The 22,020-nt window shown below is 40.9% G+C and overlaps 1 protein-coding gene across 2 annotated transcripts; it reads right to left on the bottom strand.

The window, feature by feature from the left end:
- Positions 1-279: 279 nt before the first annotated feature.
- Positions 280-12,916, bottom strand: Sntn (sentan, cilia apical structure protein). Of its 2 annotated transcripts, XM_013117967.3 has the most exons (4): positions 12,771-12,914; positions 8,669-8,703; positions 3,445-3,584; positions 280-451 (listed from the first exon to the last, which is right to left on the bottom strand). In XM_013117967.3, exons 1-4 carry the CDS (start codon positions 12,779-12,781, stop codon positions 305-307), a joined length of 333 nt encoding a protein of 110 aa, XP_012973421.3. In that variant the 5' UTR covers positions 12,782-12,914; the 3' UTR covers positions 280-304. The 2 variants fall into 2 exon arrangements, with proteins under 2 accessions (XP_012973421.3, XP_040603544.1); XM_040747610.1 differs by lacking the exon at positions 8,669-8,703 and having other exon boundaries at positions 12,771-12,916.
- Positions 12,917-22,020: the final 9,104 nt, after the last annotated feature.

Raw genomic sequence — 22,020 nt, 5'->3', positions numbered from 1 at the left:
AGTGGATGGGGGCTGGGGTGAGGGCAAGGTGGGGAGAACAGGATGAGGGGAAGGAACAGGATAACTAGGATTGATATGTAAAATTAATAAAATAAAATAAATACCCCCCGAAACTGCCCAATTTGTCATATTATTGGAACATTGCTGAAGAGTGTTGAAATGTTTGGAGTTACACTGAGTGAATATCACCAAAGTGAACCATCCCACACTCATTACAAATCAAACAGAAACATCTTTTATCATGTGACACTTGCTTTTGGGATCATTTTGCCCATTCACTTATTTAAAATTCTTTATTTCACAATTATACACTCAATATATTTTGTAGCACATCTGACACGACGGCAAGGCTCAGAAGCAGGATCACAAAGTCCTCGAAGTCCAGCTTGTTTTCTGTGTGTTCATCAAGCTCAGAAAGGATGTCTTGATACTTTGATTTGGTTTCCTCATTCTGAGAATAAAGAATAAGAGAATCTATCTTGTATATAAACTTTGTACTTAGAGATGGTAATGAATACTAAGTATGTTATTAACAATATAGCATGGCCAGTGCCAGCACATAATCACCGTGCAAAACCCTTCATGACTTGCCTCTGAGAACCCATCCAGTGATCTTACTGTGTATGCACTTCTACTATACCCCAGCTGCAGGTGAACCATCAGAGAAGAAAGTAACGTGCCTCAAAGTAAGCAGCTTTTGCTGTGAATCCAATATTTGTGGTCTTATCAGCCTGATTCCATACTTTTTTTTTTGCTAGAAACTGATTTTTTTTTGTATTTTAGTAATGTGTATTTTTTTATTAATTTATTTTTTTAACATTTCCCCTCCCTCCTCTCCTCCTGCTCCTCCCACTTCCTCCCCACCCCACCTTGCATATACTTCGTGGAGAAGGTAAGGCCTCCCCTAGGAAGTCTGCTAAATCTGTCTCATCATCTCATTGAGGCAGGACCAAGGCACCACCCCCATATCCCTGTGTCTAGGCTGAGCAAGGTATCTCCTCATATAGAATGGGCTTCATTAAGTCAGTTTGTGCATTAGAGTTAGATCCTAGAACCACTGCCAGTGGCCTCATAAATTTTTCCAGCTGCACCATTGTCACCGATATTAAGAGAGTCTAGTTCGGTCTTATTCAGGTCCCCCATTAGTCAGACTGGAGTCAGTGATCTCTCACTAGCTCAGGCAGGCTGATTCTGTGGGTTTCCCCATCATGGTTTTGACTCCTTTGTTCATATTATTGCAGAGTCACACTTGTTACTAGTAAGCTATTCTGCCTTTCTTTAGACACAGAACTTACTATGTTTTCAGATTTTAAATATATAATCTCTTAACTATAGGGGGTACCTTTTATGTATTCCCTGGACTGTGCAACTATTCTGAAATGTATACTAAAATATGCTAGAGGAAAGCACAATACTTTGTGGGACTGTTCAGCATTTAGTTTGATTGTCAATCATATCAAAGATCGTAGCTGTCATACACAGATTGCAGGAAAACATCTGAACAGCATATAAATGGAAAACAGTTTCAGTTTCAAACATTTCAAACAGCAGCTGGAGGCTTTGACATTAAGCACACAAAAGTCATTTGAGGCGCTCTGATTCAGATCTGTGTGTGCACTCAGTTTAACCCCAAAGGCTTAGCTATGCAATGGCTGCAAAAATCCCAGGAATGCTTGGGACTTTTTTGGAATGGAGATATATTTCTTTTACAGTCTAAATCCCCTTTACTTCTCTATGCTGGTTCTCCCCAGGGATCACATTTTTAGCCAGATCCAAAGGAGCTCTTGACCCATTTGCTCAAAGAAAGCAGAGTACTACTTGGAAAGGGTCAGAGTTCAATAACAGGACTTTCCTGTGGGACTTCCCAGTTTCCCCAAAGGCCATGGAAGCATATAGATCTATTCTCTGTCCCTCTCTTCTGCATGGTGAAGGACAAAGGAGCTGGGTAAGCGCTAGTCACTCACTCAAGGGTTTGACCAATCATCTTCTTTTAGCATCTTCTTGGCACTGCTCCTTGGTGCTAGTTTTGTTCTATTTTACTGGTGATTAAGTGTTCAGACCGGCCATTGTGTTTAGACTCATGGGAAAGGTGACTTTCTTTTTAGGATCCAGGCTTAGCAAATTGTGCCACACAATTTCTCAGAGAGCTCCACAGAGGGTTTAGAGTGGCTTTTCTTAACCTGTGGGTCATGGCCTCTTTTGGGGTTAAATAATCATTTTACAGGGTTGTCTAAGACCATAAAAACACAGCTGTTTATATTACGATTAATAATAGCAGCAAAATTACAGTTATGGAGTAGCAATGAAAATAAATTTATACTGGGGGGGTTTACCAGAACATGAGGAACTGTATTCAAGAGTCACAACATTAGGAAGGTTGAGAACACTGCATTTTGAAGTCAGAGTACAACCTCAGGGGTTCACCCTCATCTTCCACCTTGTCTGAATCAGGGTCTTTTGTACACCTAGCTAGCTGGCCCGAGAGCTTCCTGGGATTCTCCTGTCTCTATCTCCCATCTCATTCTAGGAGTTCTGGGATTACATATGTGGGCTCTTGTTCCTGGCTTTATATGGCTCTGGGAATTCAAGCTTAGGGTCTCATGCTTGAGCAGCAAATGTTTTACTTACTGACCCATCTCTCAAGGTCTCTGCATCATTTGTCATGTTTATTATACCATGCAGGCTCTCTCTCTCCTCTCTCTCTCTCCTCTCTCTCTCTCCTCTCTCTCTCTCTCTCTCTCTCTCTCTCTCTCTCTCTCTCTCTCTCTCTCACACACACACACACAAATACTTAGATAATATCTTGTATGATTTAGTATACCAAAGCCAATATATATATATATGTACTTACATGTAGATAACTATCATATTTCTGCAACATACTATATATATATTACTTATGGAATTATATTATACTTATATTTATATTATACTTATATTTATTTGTTTCTGCAACATACTATATATATTACTTATGAAATTATATTATACTTATATTTATTTGTTTTATCTGTGAGTAAATATTGGTGGTTTAGGCTTCAGTGTAGCCTTCTTTGTTTCTTATAAGATTTCCAAGGTTATTATTGCTCAAAGTATAAGTGCATGCATAGGACACCAGGCTAGCCAACTGTAGAAGGCATCAGAAAAAAAATAGGTAGGTTTTGCTCACGTCTCACATATGATCTGTATTTTAATGTTCAGAATCCCTCCTTTGGTTTCTCACCCCAAGATGATGTCAGCGTCTTACTGTTCCACCACACCCTCTACTCAGCTATGGGCCGTAGTGTCCACATGTTAGCTTGCTCATCAAATTCAGTGAGCAGCTTACTTACAGAAGATACTCATAAAAGTTTGTTGATTGAAATAATACGATGGTATCCTGGGGCTGGAGTTCTTCGCTGTTTGGTGTGAACCTTGTTTATTCAAATGGATTAATTCTCTTACCTCTGTGAAATTCCTAAATTGGGTTTGTAGCAGATTCTTGGCAGTGGCTTTCCCAAGTTTACCATCAGGGTCAGAAGAGTTTCTGAAAATCACAGCGACAGTAGCAACGGCCTTTTCCAGGTCTGAGCTTTTCTTCAAAGCTGTGAGGGAAGAAATGTGAAGAGTCAGAAGAAGAATGACACTTTGTGCAGACACAGGGCTATCTTCCAAGGGAACTGTGTGGGCTAAGTATGGGATGTGCGTGTCAGTCTGGCCTAGTGCTTAGGCACATTGCCCCTTTCTTACAGTGGAATTTGGGGTTCCTTTCATAGCATTTGGGTTAGACTTAGGCCGAGATTTGACACCTGCTTGCACATGGCCCCAAATCTCTTCCTTCACTAAGCCTTGGTTTTCTGAGATGTAATCTTATTCAGTATGTTAAAGGGGAATGGTATCAGAGTAACTTCTGACATAATAATAACAGTGACAACATGCCTTTGCCTCAAACTTTATGATGTTCCAGTCACTTGCTCTGATTTAGGAACCTTGGTGGGGAGGGCAGTGCTAATTCCTTCCTTCCCGGGAACAGTACCCAAGGCACACAGAGAGATGCAAAAGGAACCATGTGAACAATTCTATATGCTAAGTTCCATTAGTCAACAATACATCTGCAAGGATAAGACAATCACATTTTATAGCTATGGTGTGTTTACCTTTCTCTCCAACTAGACAACAAAGAGTCATACTTTTGTTTTTCTCCCTATATTCCAAATACCAGCACCAATGTCTGCAGCAGAGTAGGACTAGTCAGTGCTGTTGAGTGAATGAGTAAGAGGAAAAGGAAGAAATCTCACAGATTTCAGCCCAGGCACTATGCTACCATCATTGGTTCCAGGAATGCTTAGATAGAGGAAGGCTCAGAACACTGAGGTGAGAAGATTAGATGTGATCTCTGCTCATATGCAGCTTATGATTTAGTAGAGAAATTAATATTAATCAAGAGAATACATATGTATATATATTTGGCTTTTTATATATTTAACAATGTGTGAAAGAAGTCTATTTTTTGGACCTTTCCAACATTTGGATTTGTCACTATTTTTATTGTAGCTACTTTTGGTAGGTGTCAGTAATATCTCAGTTTGCCTTTATTTGTATTTCCATGACTAATGATGCTTACAACCGTGTGTAGTCCCAGTGCCAGGGACTCTAACACCCTCTTCTGGCCTCCGCAGGCATCAGACATGCAGATACATGCAAGAAATATCCCATTCACATAAAATTAAAAAACAAACAAACAAAAAACCAAGAAAAAAAGAAAAGGGGGAAAACAAACTGTAAGGCAGAGGGTAAAAACAAGACCTAATGTAAGACCCAAACTTAGAGAAAAACAGGCAAAACACTCCAAGATCCAGTCATATACATAGATGAGAACTTAATTTTTTTAAAGACAAGTTCTCTGTGTAGCACTGGTTGTTCTGGGACTCATTCTGTAGACCAGACTGGCTTTGAACTCAGATATCACCCTGCTCTCATCTCCTTAGTGTTGGGATTAAAGGTGTGAACCACTATTCTCAGCTGAGAACTTTCTGAAATTGAGTACAATAGTACAGCAAATAACCCTAAAAATTGGCAAATGGGACCATGTGACATGAATAACCTGTGAAGTAGCAGAAGCAATGACCAGAGCAATGGGCCAGCCTACAGAATTGAGGAAAGCTTGTGTCTAACAGAAACTGGTGTCTGGAACTTACAAGACCTTCAAAATTCAATTTAAAACATCACTCAATGAATAAATGGACTAATGAGTTCAAAGAAAGAAATACAAACGATCATTTCAACATCCTAAAAAACAAAAAAAGTGAGTTGAGCATGTATTTGTGTGCATGTGTGTATTTGAGAAAGAAAATGTGTAAAAATATGTGAGAATGAGTGTGTTTGAGTGAGTGTGTGTGTGTGTGCGTGTATTTATTTTCAGACTTCTGGTCTGTTCCTTTGCTGACACCATACAGTCGTGGTTTCCGTAACTGTAAACAGAGTCTCACCAATGAGGATTGTGGCTCTTGCTGCTTCATCCTTTGTTGACATTGTTTTGTTTATTCTAGGTTGCTATTGGGTCATTCCAGGGCCTTTCCTTTCCAAATACAGTTCAGAATAATCTCTCGTCTGTCTTCAGAAACCTTGCTGGGACTTTAATGCAGACTTCACTAAAGACCAGTGGGTGGCAAACCAGTGTCTTTACTTTTTGACAACCATTTCCAGACTGAATTGCCTTTCCAAATCCATGACCACAAGGCTTCTCCCTGACTCTCTCATGTGAAGAACAGATAGGTTCTTGTTGGTGGCAGCTGGGATTGGAAATGCCAAACACGTGAACTGATGCACTCAGGGAACTGTTGGCTTGTTTTGCTTCCTGTTGAATCCGTAACTCTTTGGATGGTGTCAAACACCAAGCAGGGTTCTTGTAAAAATTTGTTGAGTGAATGGCTGTAAAACTTATTATAACTTCTTCCTCCTTGGTCTCCCTTTTGGTTTTAGATTCTCAGTTTTCTGCTCTTGTGATTTGTGCTTTCTGCTTGTAGCTTTTGCTTATCCAGATCTGTCTGCTATGCCATCTTCCCCAGGATGCCAGACTCAGGAAAATGCCCCTCCGTTCTCAGCTCTTTCTTACCCCACTCCTCACCATCTCTTCCCCCACCCCTGCCATTCCCAGGAACCCATGTTTCTATATCCCCAAGTGTCTAACATGTTACTGCTCATTAAATACTGGGGGATGGGCATATTTCTTTTAACTCCTGATCTGCTGTCCATATGTGTGTGTATACACATGTGATACATGCAGCGGTGTTTTCTCCCAGCTTGCTCAAGTTTTCATCATTTTAAGCTTACATCTAACATGATCAAGAGTGAATTCTATGTGAACAGTATAGTTTTGAAGAAACAGTTGCCTAGATGAAACACATTAATTCTTTAGAAAAATACATAAATAATTTGAGGTGATATATTTATTCATCAGTAATCAAGAATAGCTGGATATGGTATAGGAAAGCTTCTCCTTTGAGTTGAGACTGTTCTTGGAGGACAGGAGTCAGTGGATTCTGCTGCATGTGCCTGCATGGTGAGGAAGGAGGAGCAGGCTCTGAGTGAGTTTGTTAATAATGGCAGGCACCTTCCTTTGATATTACACATTTCAGGTGCATTTCAAACATAATCTTATTTAATGCCTCCTCAAATCCACAGGGGTGGGTAATATTTGTGCCTTAGCTTTACATATTGGAAACCCATACTTGGAGAGATTAAGAATATAAAGTCATACTGCTAGGAGATGACAAAAAGGCTTAAGAGTTTGTCTGAAAACTGACAGAAATATCAGCTACTTTGGAATATGTCTGTGCAAGATCATCTATGCTGGTTGTCGAAGCTAGGCATTTCTCAGCTCTGGTGGGGTTCAAGTCTGGCTGTTCTCTGAATTGGGCCTCCATCTGGACTATCCAAGTTCACAGTCTTATCCTACCTCTCTTAAAAGACAGCTTGCATCTTTCTCCCAACTGTAAAATAGCATATGCTCGTGGCAAAAACAGAACTAGAAATATTTAAAATAAGAGATAGCAAAGAGTTGTTTGTCCTACCAGCACTCATGATATGTTCCTAAGGCTTCTTCATGTTTTGTCTTTATAGTTCGCTTCTTCCCTTAATAAACCAGCAGGTTGCCACCTAGCTTTTTCACTGTCTGCTTCATATAGACTTGTGAATTAATTTATGAAGCATATTGTAAGGGGCCATGTGGGGTTAGAAAAGCGAAGGTTGCGGTTTGGGTATCTTTTATTGGCTCTTCTGTCTTTGTTATTTGGGCATAGGATGTCTGAAAGGCAGCTCTTCCAGACTGCTTCATGTCCCCCCTCCCCTGCCCCCCCCCGTCTCTCCCATAGCCCATTGGGATGAGTGTGCACTTCATTCCTACTCTACACATCTCACAAGTATGTAACACTCAGCCTTTGTCCTGGGCATGGAACAGTGAGTGACTTCAGAACATCTTTGACTCCTTGGAGGTCACAGCAGTGAACACTCCTCCCTGTGGAGTGGATGTGATGTTATTTTGTCCTTGTGTCAATCCTTTGAGGTAGGTCCAGTTTATGGATGAGGAAACTGAGTCATGGAGAGATTAAGTAACTTACCCAAAGTCAGAAAACCAAACTGGCTCTTTTCTCAAATGCTCACTGCCTCTAAGTGCTGCTTTTCAGGCAGCTGTATTCTTCCAGACCCTTCCCTAAACCCCCAGAAGGGGCAGCAGGTTCCTGAACATAACATCCCTATAACTCTCACACTTGAAACTGTATTGTCTCTTAGATCACTGTTGCAAAGCAAAATCATAATTTAAAACTTTCTCAATGACAAATTAAAAAGAGTAAAATTGATTTTAATAATATATATTACTCAACTCAATATATTAACATTTCAACATGTAGTTAATACTAAGTTCATAAGAGGTTTTATAATCCCTATTTATTAGTTTCTTTTGGTTTTAAAATTTATACTCAAATTAATCACTGCCCTAGTACTCAGTAACTCTCTATGACTGGTGGATACTATGTGGGATAGTGCAGGTACAGACTGCATGTTTTCTGAGATCAGTGACAACATTGTAATTACTTTTACATTCTTTCCGATATGTTTCAGGTCCCAGAATACACGCAATATGTGTGCTAAATTAAACTGACAACTTCAGAGCCATTTTCCACATTTGTTCCTGCTTTCCCCTAAAACACGGGGCACTAAGCATTAAGTATTAGTGATTTCCTAACAAGTTAGTACCATAGAAGCAGTACTCTAAACAACATGAAGTATAAAAACCACCCCATTTTAGAATTTTTCCTCATATAAGTTACTTTTGCAAGTGAAAACATGGAGTCTTGTAGAACATACATCATCTGCCCAAGTCCATACTGGTAGTGTAGGCAGTACTGACTGTTACTAAGATCCTATTCTACATTCCCCAGGACAACAATTCCCCTAATACTCTATTACCTTGGTATTAAATACACATATGGGCTTATCCTACATTGCTTCCCCTAAACACTCAAAGTAAATAAGACCAAATAACATAGAAAAAGAGTTTCATGAACACTTCATGGTCTATCCAGAAGTTTCTTACATCTCAGGTATTCTTGATTCTATTAATCTTAACTCTTGACCTGTTGTTATGGAGCAGGAGAGACACACACATTTCAACCATTCTGTGCCTTACCTTTAATTGAAGCCAGTTGTTTAGATATTGAAACACTGCAAATAAAATAAAAGAAACTGAATTTTTCAGAGTTTAGACACTGGTCTCTGCATTAAGTGACACATGATTTAAAATGATTGTTTCCAGCAGAGTCCTCTAACCCTTTTATTGGTTCATTGTGGTAGTTTGAATGTAATTAGTCCTCATGAGCTCATAGGGAGTGGCATTATTAGGAGGTGTGGCATTATTGAAGTAGGTGTGGCCTTGTTGGAAGTGTGTCACTGTGGGGGCAGGCTTTCAGGTCTCCTAAACTCAAGCTATGACTACTTCAGTTTACTTCCTGTTGCCTGTGGGATCAAGATGTAGACCTCTCAGCTCCTTCTTCAGCACCATGTCTGCCTGCCTGCCACCATGCCACACCATGATTATAAGGAACTAAATCTCTGTACTGTAAACTACCCCAAATAAGTGCTTTTCCTTTATAATAGTTGCTGTGGTTATGTTGTCTCTTCATAGCAATAGAAACTCTAATCAAGAAAGAAGTTGGTACCAGGTACTGGAGTATTGCTGTGATAGGCCTGACCATGCTTTTGTTTGAAGGAATATGGACCTTAGAACTAGGGATTAGAAAAACAGTTAAATGCCTTTAAGTGCTGCTTAATGGGTCATACTAACAGGAACATGGATGAGAATAGTGCTGAGTGTGATTTGATGTAGTGTGGGGGCCTGGATCAAGAAGTTTCAGAGGAGAAGAATATGAATATGTGGCCTAGAGATTATTCTTGTGATATTTTGTTAAAGAATGTGACTTCTTTTTCTGCTTGTCTGAGGAGTCTGATTGAGGCTAAAGTGAAGAGATTTGGATGAATTCCACTGGCAGAGGAAATCTCAAAATAACCTAGTATAGACTCTGTTGTGTGGTTACTAGTGTTAACTCTAATAAAGATTTATAATGAAAAGGAGTGAGCTGAATAAGTAAAAATACAAAACATACAATTTGAGGAGAAAAAGCACACCAGGAATTGGAGTGGAACTAAGTTATGTGTTTAAGGAGATAAACAGATTAAGAAATGGAATAAAGGGAGTTGTGACCTCAGGGCAAGATGTCACCCAGACAAGTTTCCAACTTGTAAAAAGGAATTAAAAAATGTAGAGCCAGGTGTTGTGGTACACACCTTTAATTCTGGCACCTGGAGGCTGGTGGATCTCTGACTTTGAGACCATCCTGTTCTACAGAGAAAATTTCCAAACAGCCAAGCTCAGATAGTGAAGGAAACCATTGAAAACAGAAAGCTGGTGTGGATGTAATTGAACAAGGAGGCTATGTTCCATCCCCTTCAAGCAGCAGGACTTGGCAGCTTTGGCCACAGGGCTCTGGCTTTAAAGTCAAGGACAGAAGAAAGAAATGATTGAATCTCCCTCTGGGACTAAGGAAAGCTGCTGAGGCCAGGCATGTATAAGGGGTGTCCCTGCATTGAGGTCTAGAGAGGGCATTGTGTGAAGTTGTGAAGGAGAAGCCTGGATTGCCTTGGAAACCACATGATTTTGGAGATGCCAGAGCTTTGGGATATTTGCCAAGGAGAGATGCTAAGAGGGGTGAAACCAGTCCAAGGGAAAGAAGAGTGCTATAGTAAACAAAGCTGAAAGGAATTGGGGATTTGAAGTGTATTTTTTGACATCAGACATGAAGATGCAGAGTTTGGATTTTTCCTAGCTGATTTTGGTTTTCCTACGGTCCAGTATTTCCTCATTATGCTCCCTAATCTATGTTTTGGAACAATAATGTATATCCTGTGCCATTATATGTTGGAAGTATGTAATCTGTTTTTTTTTATTTTGATTTTATATGGTATTACAGTTAAGAGACTCGTGGATCTCAGAAGAGACTTTGAAATTTGGAATTTAAAACAATATGGGACTATGATAGGATTTAAAATAATGTTGAAACTGTGATACACTATGGGGACTTTTGAAGTTGGACTGAATGTATTTTGCATTATAATATGGTTACAAACTTATAGGGGCCAGGGAATGGAATGTGGTAGTTTGAATGTAATTGGCCCCCATAAGCTCATAGGGAGTGGTGCTATTAGAAGGTGTGGCCTTGTTGAAGTAGGTGTGGACTTGTTGGAGGAAGTGTGCCACTATGGGGGAGGACTTTGAGGGCTCCTACGCTCAAGCTATGCCTAGTTCAATTCAATTCCTGTTGCCTGTGAGATCAAGATGTAGGACTCTCAGTCCCTTCTCCAGCACCAAGTCTGCATGCATATTGCCATGTCCCATCATGATGATAATGGACTAAACCTCTGAGCTGTAAGCCACCCGAATTAAATGTTTTTCCTTTATGAGTTGATAATAAATAATAATAGTAATAATAATAATAATAATTCCTGTGTCGACATAAGTACTTGCCACACAGTAAAATAGCGTATGGATTATGGCTGTAGACCACATATTCATATAGTCCTGGTTCCTATACAGCTCTGTGCCTTAAGTGCCTTCAACTTGGAAAGGGACAAGGGAAAACACTTTACTGTGACCTTCTCTGTGCCTTGGGAAGATGGAAGGCCACAATGCTTTCTAGAACTGGGAAGTCACTTGTAGATGTTCGGGCTTCCATCACTCCCTGGTCCTACATGGCTCTGAGGAGTGAAGCTGTCATAGACCTGGAACTCTACTCAGGTGAAAAATGAAAAAATAAATTCTTGTTTTAGAACAGTTGTTTAGTGCTAAGTCTTTAAGTGTACTTGCTCCAGTTACTTAGCCAACTCACTCAACCCAGGAGTGAGATGTACTGTGGCAGGTAGAGACATACTCCCTTGCAGGTTAGTGTTTAGTGCAAAAGACAGAGATCAAACAGGTGATGCAGTACAGAGCAGCAGAAACACAAACAAAGTGAAGAGAAGGGCTAACCTTGTCTATGGGAAAGGTAATGAAATGAGCCAAGTGAATCAGTAGAAGAGGGAAGGAACGCGTCCGGCAGAGGGAACACTATGTTGAGGTCCTGAAGTAGGAGAAATCTATGATGGAAGAACCCAAACACGGCACACAGCTGGGAACCAGAAAAAGGAGACAGTGAAGGAAGGTGAAGCTGCAGTCTAGGATTAGGATCAGAAAACACTGAGACTTAGTGCCCTATGAAGTGAAGAGGGTGGGTGCTATGTGTCAGATAAGATTTTGGGCTAATCTGAAGTAAGTTGAAAGTAGCCCCATTGGGAGAAAGAGAGGGGCAACTACTTTATAAACTGTCAATCAGAATTTGCATGATTTCACACCCCCACCCCCAAATGACAGGGAAAGAGAAAAGAAGTATAGAATATGGTCAGCAGCAGAGCAGTACTGGCACCTCCTTAGAAGGAAATTTTGGGTTTGAAATCTGGGTTTGGCATTAACTAGTAAAAGCATTATTATTTTTGGGGGGGTACTTCACTTTTCTCATTTAGGAGCTAGCTGCCCACCTCTGTCATCTACGAGGGCCTCTAAGCTCTTTTCTATTTATTTCTCCTGATTTCTGAAACCACCGGATCATGGTGGTGCAGCTGCAGGAGGGAGGGGTGCCATCTTTTCACTTTTCACCACGTGTACTTGCCACAGAGCATGTGCTAGTTTTTATCACCCTGATTGATTTTCTGTCTCCTCCATTAGCGAGTGAAGACCCTGACAAGCCAGAGCTTTGCAGTTTATCCCCACACCTCTTTCCTGGCAGAGCTCCTCACCCCTGTTAGGTATTCCAAAACTGCTTTTGGAAGTAAAGTTAGTATCTGTGAAAAAGAACATTTTTCACCTGTTAGACTGAGTTTACACATTGGAATAATGTGTAAGTTTCCCCATCATAGATGCTTTAGAAGACTATGCCATGTAGTAGAAATCAGTGTCATGTTTAGTCTGCATGTATTTCTCAAGAGGCAATCAAAGATCTTTGTGTTAATTCCATCTTTTCAGTTCACTGGAAAAGCTTCAAGATTGGTCTCTTTGTTTCTCCATTTTCATTTCAACTTGGACTTGGGTGGCAATGGACAGCAATTTGTTAATATTGTGGCTCCCAAACCATGGATATGAATAGGTTGGAAATATATCTGCAAGTTCACTGAAACTCAGTAAAGGAGAGTCAAGTGCCACTGACCTTTTAGGCATGTTGCTGGGTGCTCAAGTGGATGCTGGGGCTCCTGAAAGCCTGGGCTCTCCTCCTGGTGGATGGTGTGGTCCTGGGTGCTGTGCATACAGCCTGCTGTCCTCTGCCTTCCCTTGTTGTGCAGCGGCTTTTCCTAAGCAACAGTCGCCTGCTCACTGCTTCTATTGTCACCACTCCCTGGCAATCACACAGTGACGCTTGAAAAACCTTCCCCAGTGCTATAGTATGCAGACATTAAATCATTCATATGTGTACTCAGCATTTGAGTGTCTAAGGTGGGCCAGGTGCTACGCAGGCCTCTGAAGGACACAATCCTGATCTCAGTGTGTTTACAGGAATGGCTAACATTAATTAGGCAAGTGTTTGAAGTGTGGGAGCAGTAAGTTGTCCTACATAAGGTGGGTGCCAAGAGGTCAGCCAACCATCAGGGGGAGCAGAAGATGGAGAGAAGAAAGCTGTCTGAGCTATACCGAAACTCAGTGGAGAATTCTTCATCAAAGTCAAAATAATGTGAAGCTAGGTTCACAGTTTGGAAAGATCACCTCAGTTTCAGTGAGTTACCTTAGCGAGGAGAAGAGAATGAAAGCAGAAAGACTGTTTTGTTCCTGGTAGTTTTAGAGCTCTTTCTGTCAGATCCCAGGGATACACTATTGTAACTGAATGAGTCTGCTTCTGAGTGAGTCTAATTATATGATCTCATAGTTGCTGAAGTCACTGATGAGGTGATGGGAGGAAACGATAAGAGAAGCTGCAAGAGTCATCATTCAGGTTTACATAGTGGGACCCTGACTCAAAAAACCTAAGAGCTAAACATGTTTAGAGTTTCTTTTCTTGGCAAACACCTTGGATAGGATTTGTGAACAACTCAGCCCCTTCTGATGTGCACTGCCAAGAGCTGCAGTCTATAGGGCTGCTGACAGTGGAACCAGTATTTATCCCCAGTGCACGAATGGGCTTCTGGAACACATTCCCTATGGAGGGATACTTTCTCAGCCTAGACCCGGGGGGGAGGGCCTAGGCCCTGCCCCAAATGATGTGACAAACTTTGATGATCCCCCATGGGAGGCCTCACCCTCCCTGAGGAGAGGATGGGGGTTGGGATGGGGAGGTGGGGGGAATGGGAGAATGGGAGAGAGAACTGGAACAGGCATGTAAAATAAGATTGTTTTTAATTAATAACGATTAATTTTAAAAAAGAACTGCTTGTAACACTCACAGTAGACTTTAACGTAGAAGGGGCTGGGTTTTCATGCCAATTCTGCCACTTATTACTCCTATTTTCTGAGACAGGACATTCAAAACTGTAAAGTCTGATTTCTCATCTGTAAAACAACACATTTTTTATGGAGCTATTGTTGAAGTTGGATGGCCTCATGTAGGGGAAGCACTTAACACTGCCTGATATGGAAAAGGAAATCAATAAATAATGCTTCCCGAGAGGGTGATGTTGGGGATGATTTTATCATTAGAGTCCTGGCAAGATGCAGGCTCTGCCTGAGATGGTGCCAGGGGTGCTCATCAAAGGATGCTCAGTGGGAATAGGAAGGACACTGAACACACGGGAGGCACAGGAAGTGGCTGCCACTCTCTTTCCTGACGGGGACTGGAGCCTGGAGAGAGCCGAGTTCTTGGAGCAGAGACCACTTGACAGTCTTCTGTGGGGAGGAGGCAGCCACTCCACTTCTTTAATGGAAGTGGAGCTGGGAGGGGCTGGAATGAAATTTCTCATCCTTTGGTCTGAACCTGTGCTTCCCGTTATCTGAGCCCACCTGTAAGGTCAAGCAAAGAAGGCTTGCAGGTGTAGCTGCAGTGGTGGGTTACCTGGGCATAGCAAGGGTGGGGGATGGAGTGAGAGGGAGAGAGAAACAAAGGCAATAAATAGTGGGATAAAGGAGGATATGGTGACGAAAGTAGAATGACAGGAATCTGAGGTGTGTTGATGGGGTTATTACGTTTGAAATGAAGCCAGTGCATTCTATGAAAAATACATGTTTCTAAAGAAAGGTGGTAGTGGGCCATTTTTCTCACCTCAGAGTTTCATAAAATTCTGGAACATTTAGACTGTTTATATAATAGACAGTCTTTTTGTGCTTTAGTTATTAAATGTTTTTTACATTATAATCCCAGTTCCCCTTCCCTCCTCTCCTCCCACACCCTCTACTCCCCTCCTCCTCCCACCTGTTCCAGGGAGAGGGTTAGACCTCCCCTAGAAAGTCTACTAAGTCTGTCCCATCATCTGGTTGAGGCAGGACCAAGGCACCTCTCCACCCCCACACCCCTGTGTCTAGGCTGAGCAAGGTATCTCTCCATATAGAATGGGCTCCACTAAGTGAGTTTGTGCATTAGAGTTAGATCTTGGACCCACTGCCAGTGACCTCGTACATTGTTCCAGTCACACCATGTAATAGACAGTTTTAAGCAATCTGGGCAAAATCTTATTTTTAAAAAATAAATCCCCTAGTCAACTGGGCCTTGGGGCAATTTGAAGACTGAGTAGATGTCAAATTGTGGACAGGAACTGTGTAGCAGTCTTTGGGGCTTGACAGATGTCTCTATGTGTGTTTACTGACAGGCACACAGGAACATCTGTACAGAGGGGGCAGCAGTGGGATTCTTGCAATCCAGCTGCAGACTGGATGGCATAAATATTCCTGGGACTTGGGGTTTCATAAACCAAATAAAAAAATGCCATCATCAGAGAGAAAAGTGATTATCTTTTTAAAACTAGGTTTGCTTTCACAATTGCATTCCTTTCCTTTATGCTATTCAGCAAAAATGAAATAGCAGGTTATTGGTGGTTATGAGGTCTGCCTGTTGGGGGTTGGCGGACCCTCTTTGTTCAAATGGTGCCAAGTCCTTTACGTGGGGTTCTGAACCAGCGGCCTTATGTATTGTTTGAGGCTATTTACAAGTAGAATTTTGCAAAAGTTTTCACATGTGCTCATTTCCTGGCTATAAAGACTCTTAAATTCTTGAAGTGACCAATAGCTATTTAAGAGTTGTTGCTGGATTTCACTATGTTCTCTATCTGAAAGGACACATACCAGCTTCATCAGAAGTGAGACATGATTAGACACACCTGCTCACTCAGTCAGGGTGATTATCAAAAACCACTGCTTTGGATAGTTGGCACTGTGCTAACCTTTTGCTAAGCTCTTTGTTACCCACAACAATCATTTGAAAGGTCTGTTATCATAGACAAACAATGACTTTCAGACTTAGAAGGATTACAGTTCTTACCTAAAATTCCATCTTATCTTCAATGGATGACACTAGATTCAAACCTAAGGTTTTAGAGTTCCAAACTTGAAGTTTTTATTACATTCTTTTTTTCCTTTGATGTTTTTATTACATTATGTTGTTTCTTAGTGATGATTTCGTCACGATGATAGCTCGGCAAATATGTAGAAATATGACCAGAATTTTCTCACTTAAGCTAGCCTCCTCCTTTCCCTGAAGCACATCTTATTTTTATTTAACACGTTAGATGGCCTGCTTTATATTACTTGTGACTTTCTGCTCTTACTACACTTAATAATAATGCTAATGATAGAGGACATTAATTTGAAGCATCTTAAATGTAGGATGTTACCCTGAACCTTTCTCACCAATCCTGTCCAGGTCCCCTGGTGCTTATAAATCAGCACTTTTAGTGTTTGCACCATGCAAATCTCTTATACATTGGGAGATCTGGGTTTGTCTTAGAACACACAGCTAAGAAGTTCTGGGATTCAAGTATGGAACTTTCTGACTGTGTGACACAAGCTCTTAACCCCTGTCTCCTCATAAGAGACCATGAATTACTCACTTTGTCTTCTATTAAGGCCTTGCATCACGCTTCTAAACCTGGACACTTTGGAATACAATGTGACAGCCACTGAGTTAGACACTTGCAGTGCCCAGTGTTCCTTCCTTTTATGTATTCACTCTCCTGTCTGTAGAAATTTGGGTTGTTTATTGGTTTGATACCACTATACACACAGCCGCTATGAACATTTTTACGCAGTGGCATTTGAATGGAAAGGAACTGATGGGCTGTAAGGTTTGCTAATCACAGAATTTGCTATACTGTTTTGCAGAGCAGTGGTTCCATCTTGTTCTTCCACCCCAGGATCTGCTTCCAAGTCAACACTGACATCGTCATGCCTTAGAGCTTGAGTCATTTAGGCATCAGCGTGATTTTCACTTGTATTTCTTTGATGGGTACTAATATCAAGGATTTCTTACATGTTTATTAACTGTCTGGTTATCTAGGGAATGGTATTCAGCAGTAAAAAAGAACAAATTGCCAATATCCACATCAGCATGAGCAAACTGAATTATTAAGTTGAATAAAACATTCAGATACATTAAAAGAGGAGTCATACAATATGATTCCATTTATTTTCTGGCAGCTCACAAGACAAGCAAAACTAATTTGTTGTGACAGAAATTAAAATAGTAATAGTCTCTGGAGTAGACTTTGGCTTAATAGTATAAGGGAACTCTCTAGGATAAAGACTATATTCTAGATCTTGATGGAGGGGTTTTATGAGTATAATCTACATGTAAACCAATTTTATTAAAAATGTTGCCAGTATGTTTCTTAAATTAAAGTATGTGGATTTTTCTCTCCCACCAAACAGCACCACTGTTCCCACGTCTGAGCCATACTCCTCTTGCTCCCTGTGGATGCTTGGGTTCTGTCTTTGAACACTGTCCCTCCCTCCATGAGGTTGGAATACCCCTTAGAATTGAGGACTCACTTCTCCAGTAAGTAAGTCCTCAATTATATTACTGAAGATGGCTCTTCTTCCCAGTGGGAATTTGAGGGGATAATTTAATATATTGAATTCTTCAATTTTGTTCTCATAACTCCTGTTAAATAAACTACAAAGTTGGGCTCCAGGCATTTGAATAGTTTCTATTGATTCTTTCCCAGAACAAAATCTAATTCCATAGTTCTGGAGTCAGCTCATTTCTTTCTTTCCAGCAGAAGTAAGTCAGAAGTGCACATTATTTCCTCCAGGAACGGCATCTTCCGCAGCCAGGCACTTCTCCTTCCAATGGTATGTTATATAACCACTGACATGGGCACTTCCCTGTCTACTTGTTTGATCTGACCAAGGGATGAAATTGGTGCTCAAATAACTAGCTATCATTTATTTTCAAGAAATACAAGCTTGTTCTGAGATGAATTTTACACCTATCTGGCAGCCTAGCTTTTATCAAGTATATATGATGCCAATACAGTGGAGGCTGTAGATAGTGATTTTGTTTGTTTGTTTGGTTTTGGGTTTTGGTTCTTTGTTTTGTTTTAACTTGAAAAGCACAGGAGGTAGTTCAGAAAAACACTTGCCCCCACAAGTATGAGGACCTGGATCCCCAAAGCCCCAGTAAATCCTGATGTGGCAGCATGTATCTGTAATCACAGTACTTGGTTGGATGGGAGGGAAAGACAAGAGATTCAAGGCAACGTATACACAAACTTATTTGTTTAAAATCTATCCATTTTTAAGTGTATGGACTCTGTGGCAGTAAGGGCCTTCATACTGCTGTAGTTATTTCCAGCATCCCTCTCTGGAGCCCTTTTCATTTTGCAAACTGGAATTCCATGTTTATTTAACATTGTTCCTCTTCCCCCGATCCTGAAGCCACCATGCCACCTTATATCTCTGTGAATGTGTCTGCTATTGACGTCTATTACAAGAGAGATTGTACAAGCTTCAAATTGTTGTCCCTGGCATTTTTTCACACAGTGCAGTATTCTCACAGTTCATTTATGTCATTCTGTATGTGTGTCTTTCCTTTGCAAGGCCAGATACTAACCTTTAGCATGTGTAAGTGTTGCTGAGAGTTTGTTTGGCCGCTGATCTGGACATCTGGGTGGCTTCTTCTCTTGGATGATTATGATTATGAGCATGGGAGTGCTAATGATGATAGTCAAATCCTGTCTAAGTACCTGCTTTCAGTTTGGGGTATGTGCAAGTACCCAGAAGTAAAATTGTTGAAATGTGTAATAATGTTATTTTAAGTTATATTTTCAGGAAGTGTCAATTCTTGTTTATTTGTTTTTTCATAGTGGTTGTACCATTTAACTGTAACCAACAAAGCATGAAGCATGAGGATTTCCCCAAATCCTGGCTACTTTTATGTTTTGTGTTTTGATAGTAGCCATCTAAGTGAGGCAATAATTCATTTGGTTCTGATTTATTCTTTCTTCATGGCAGATAAAATTGATCCTCTGTTTATTTTCCTATTGGCTATTGTGTATCTTTGTAGAAACAGTTACCCAAGTCATTTGTAGGCTTAAGGAAGTAGTTGGTTGTTTTCTATTGCATTGTAGAAGCTGTTCACACAGTTGTGTGTTTGAACATTACCCCACTTAGCCTTCACACTAATGCATACCCTCAACACACCTTTGCAGCTTCACCCCAGAGTGCAAATAGTTTACTTTGCAATTCAACTGCTAGACGTTTGCAGAGCACCTGTTTAAAGTTTGACATTAGTAAAAGCAATGGGATACCTCAATGAAGTAAAGCTGACCAGGACCTCTGTCCTCCTCTGGCACACGTTCTATTCAGGACACAAGAAACATCAGCAACCAAACTCTGACTAAGAAGTGCAACTAACACCATGGGGAAAAGCTCGAAGAGGAAGAGGGAACACCAAGTGTCAATGGAGGGGACAGGTAGGGAAAGTGTCTTGAGACCACAGCTGACTGAAGACTTAGGAGAAATGGGAGGGAAGAATGACGGTGTGTGAAGGAACATTTCACAGAAAGTAGGAGTGGAAGGCAGGCTTCTCTGGGCTCAGGCAATAGTGATTGGGACTAGTGGGATAATGATTGCTCTTCTACTTACACTTGCCAGGAGTAGTCATTTTCCTTCCAAAGTCCTATGTGGTTTAAAAATTTTAATTCTTAATTTTGAGATAATTATAGATTGACACGCAGTGGTGAGGAATAACTGAGTCATCTCGTTTTCTCCCACGGCAACACCTTCAAGAGCACGCTGAATGTCATCACCTTGCTCGGTCACAGTCCCCGCTTATGCCTCATGTTGTCTCCCAAAGCCTCATTCTTCCCGCCTCCACCCTCCTCGACGTCAATCTGCTGTGTATTTCTATAATCCCAGCCTTGAAGCAAGGTTTGTAAGCACAGTTATGGAACTTAGAATATAGGGTTTGGAATTTTGTCTCTGCCTACTTCAACCAGGTTGCTGAATGCCGCTCTGTTTCATTTGTTGAGTAATAATCCATACTGTGTAGCTGCCACTGTTTGGTTCACTGTTCACTCAATTAAGGACCTTGTGTGTGTTAACAGTTTCAGGATATTATGAACAAGGTTGCTGCAAATTCTCATGTGGAGGTTATTGTATGAACTTTAATTTCTCTGCAACTGATGTCCAGCAGTGTGATTGCTGGGTCTTACGGTGGTTTGTTTGGTTTTGTAATAATCTGAATATGTCTGGTTTTCCTGTACTGCGCACATAAGTCAGGCATTTCTCTGCATTCTCGCCTGATGGTTGCATTTTTTTTTTCAGCTGTCTTGACTGGCAAACAGTGACTTTTCATTCTAGCTTGAGTATCCTTCCCTAATGGCTAATTATACTGACCATGGTTCTCCTTTACAAATCTCAGTAATAAGAACTTTGTTTGTTTTTCTTCCATTTTCCAATTAGATTAAAATAAACCTATTGATAACTTTTGAAAGTACTTGATATAGTCTAGTTTACTCTTCCTCCTCCTCCTCCTCCTCCTCCTCCTCCTCCTCCTCCTCCTCCTCCTCCTCCTCCTCCTCCTCCTCCTCCTCCTTCTTCTTTGTTTTTTCGAGACAGGGTTTCTCTGTCCTGGCACTCGCTCTGTAAACCAGGCTGGGCTCGAACTCACAGAGATCCACCTGCCTCTGCCTCCCAATTGCTGGGATTAAAGGTGTGTGCCACCAACTCCTGGCAGTCTAGTTACTTCTTTGTTGGATATATGTTTTGTAAATATCTCTCCCATGTGTGCCTTGCCTTAGTTGGTTATTTTTCTACTCTTTTGCCCTTTGATCTTTTGGAGGTCCACTACCAAGATCCCAAATAAACACATACACTGAGGTTTATTCTTACTTATAAATACCCGGCCTTTGCTTGTCTTGTTTCTAGCCAGATTTTCTTAAACTATCCCGATTACCTTTTGCCTCTGGCTCTTTTACTCTGTGGCTGGCTGGCTGGGTAGTCATGTGACTGTCCACAAGAATCCTTCTCCTTCTGCTCTCCTCGCCTTGTTCTATCTTGTTCTTTCTCTCTCTTCGCAGATTTCTCCTTCTATTTATTCTCCTTGCCTGCCAGCCACACCTATCCTTTCTCTTGTCTAGCTATGGACATCCAGCTCTTTATTAGACCATCAGGTGTTTTAGACAGGAAAATAATAACAGAGTTAAAAAAACAAAACAAAAACAAATACAACATAAAAGAATTCAATACATTGTTGCATCATTAAACATTCTATAGCATAAATAAATGTAACACCCCTTAACATAATTTTCCACTGACAGAGGGCTGATCTCCAAAATTTACAAAGAACTCAAGAAGCAAGTCTCCAAAACACCAAAGAATCGAATTAAAAAGTGGGCTGCAGAACTAAATAGAGAATTTTCAATAGAGGAGTCTAAAATGGCTGAGAGGCACTTGAGAAAGTGCTCAACATCCTTAGCCATCTGGGAAATGCAAATCAAAACAACTCTGAGATACCATCTCACTCCTGTCAGAATGGCTAAAATCAAAAACACCAATGACAATTTATGCTGGAGAGGATGTGGTGAAAGGGGGACACTCCTCCATTGCTGGTGGGAGTGCCAACTTATTCAGCCACTTTGGAAATCAGTATGGAGATTCTTCAGAAAAATGGGAATAAACCTACCACAAGACCCAGCAATTCCACTCCTAGGCATATATCCAAAAGATGCCCATTCATATAACAAGGATGTCTGTTCCACTGTGTTCATAGCAGCATTATTTGTAGTAGTCAGAACTTGGAAGCAACCTAGATGCTCCTCAACCGAAGAGTGGATAGAGAAAATGTGGTACATTTACACAATGGAGTACTATTCAGCAGAAAAAAACAATGGAATCCTGAGATTTGCAGACAAATGGATGGCACTAGAAGAAACCATCCTGAGCAAGGTAACCCAGTCACAAAAAGAGAAACATGGCATGCACTCTCTCATATATGGATTTTAGACATAGATCTGGGGAGTGCCAGCCTACAATCCCATGGC

This window comes from Mesocricetus auratus, unplaced genomic scaffold, assembly GCF_017639785.1.
Source record: "Mesocricetus auratus isolate SY011 unplaced genomic scaffold, BCM_Maur_2.0 Super-Scaffold_100006, whole genome shotgun sequence".
Classification (NCBI taxonomy): Eukaryota; Metazoa; Chordata; class Mammalia; order Rodentia; family Cricetidae; genus Mesocricetus; species Mesocricetus auratus.
The sequence above is the reverse complement of the archived record's forward strand: the minus strand, read 5'-3'. Positions and strand labels throughout refer to the sequence as shown.

Bases quoted from the DNA above. Each gene is read 5' to 3' on its own strand.
- Sntn (XM_040747610.1), bottom strand. From the start codon at position 12,867: ATGCACAGCACCCAGGACCACACCATCCACCAGGAGGAGAGCCCAGGC. The intron at 3,585-12,770 runs GTCAGTGGCACT...CTTCCCTCACAG, and splicing joins CCCAGCAACATGCCTAAAAG to CTTTGAAGAAAAGCTCAGAC. The intron at 452-3,444 runs GTAAGAGAATTA...CTTTATTCTCAG, and splicing joins AATTTAGGAATTTCACAGAG to AATGAGGAAACCAAATCAAA.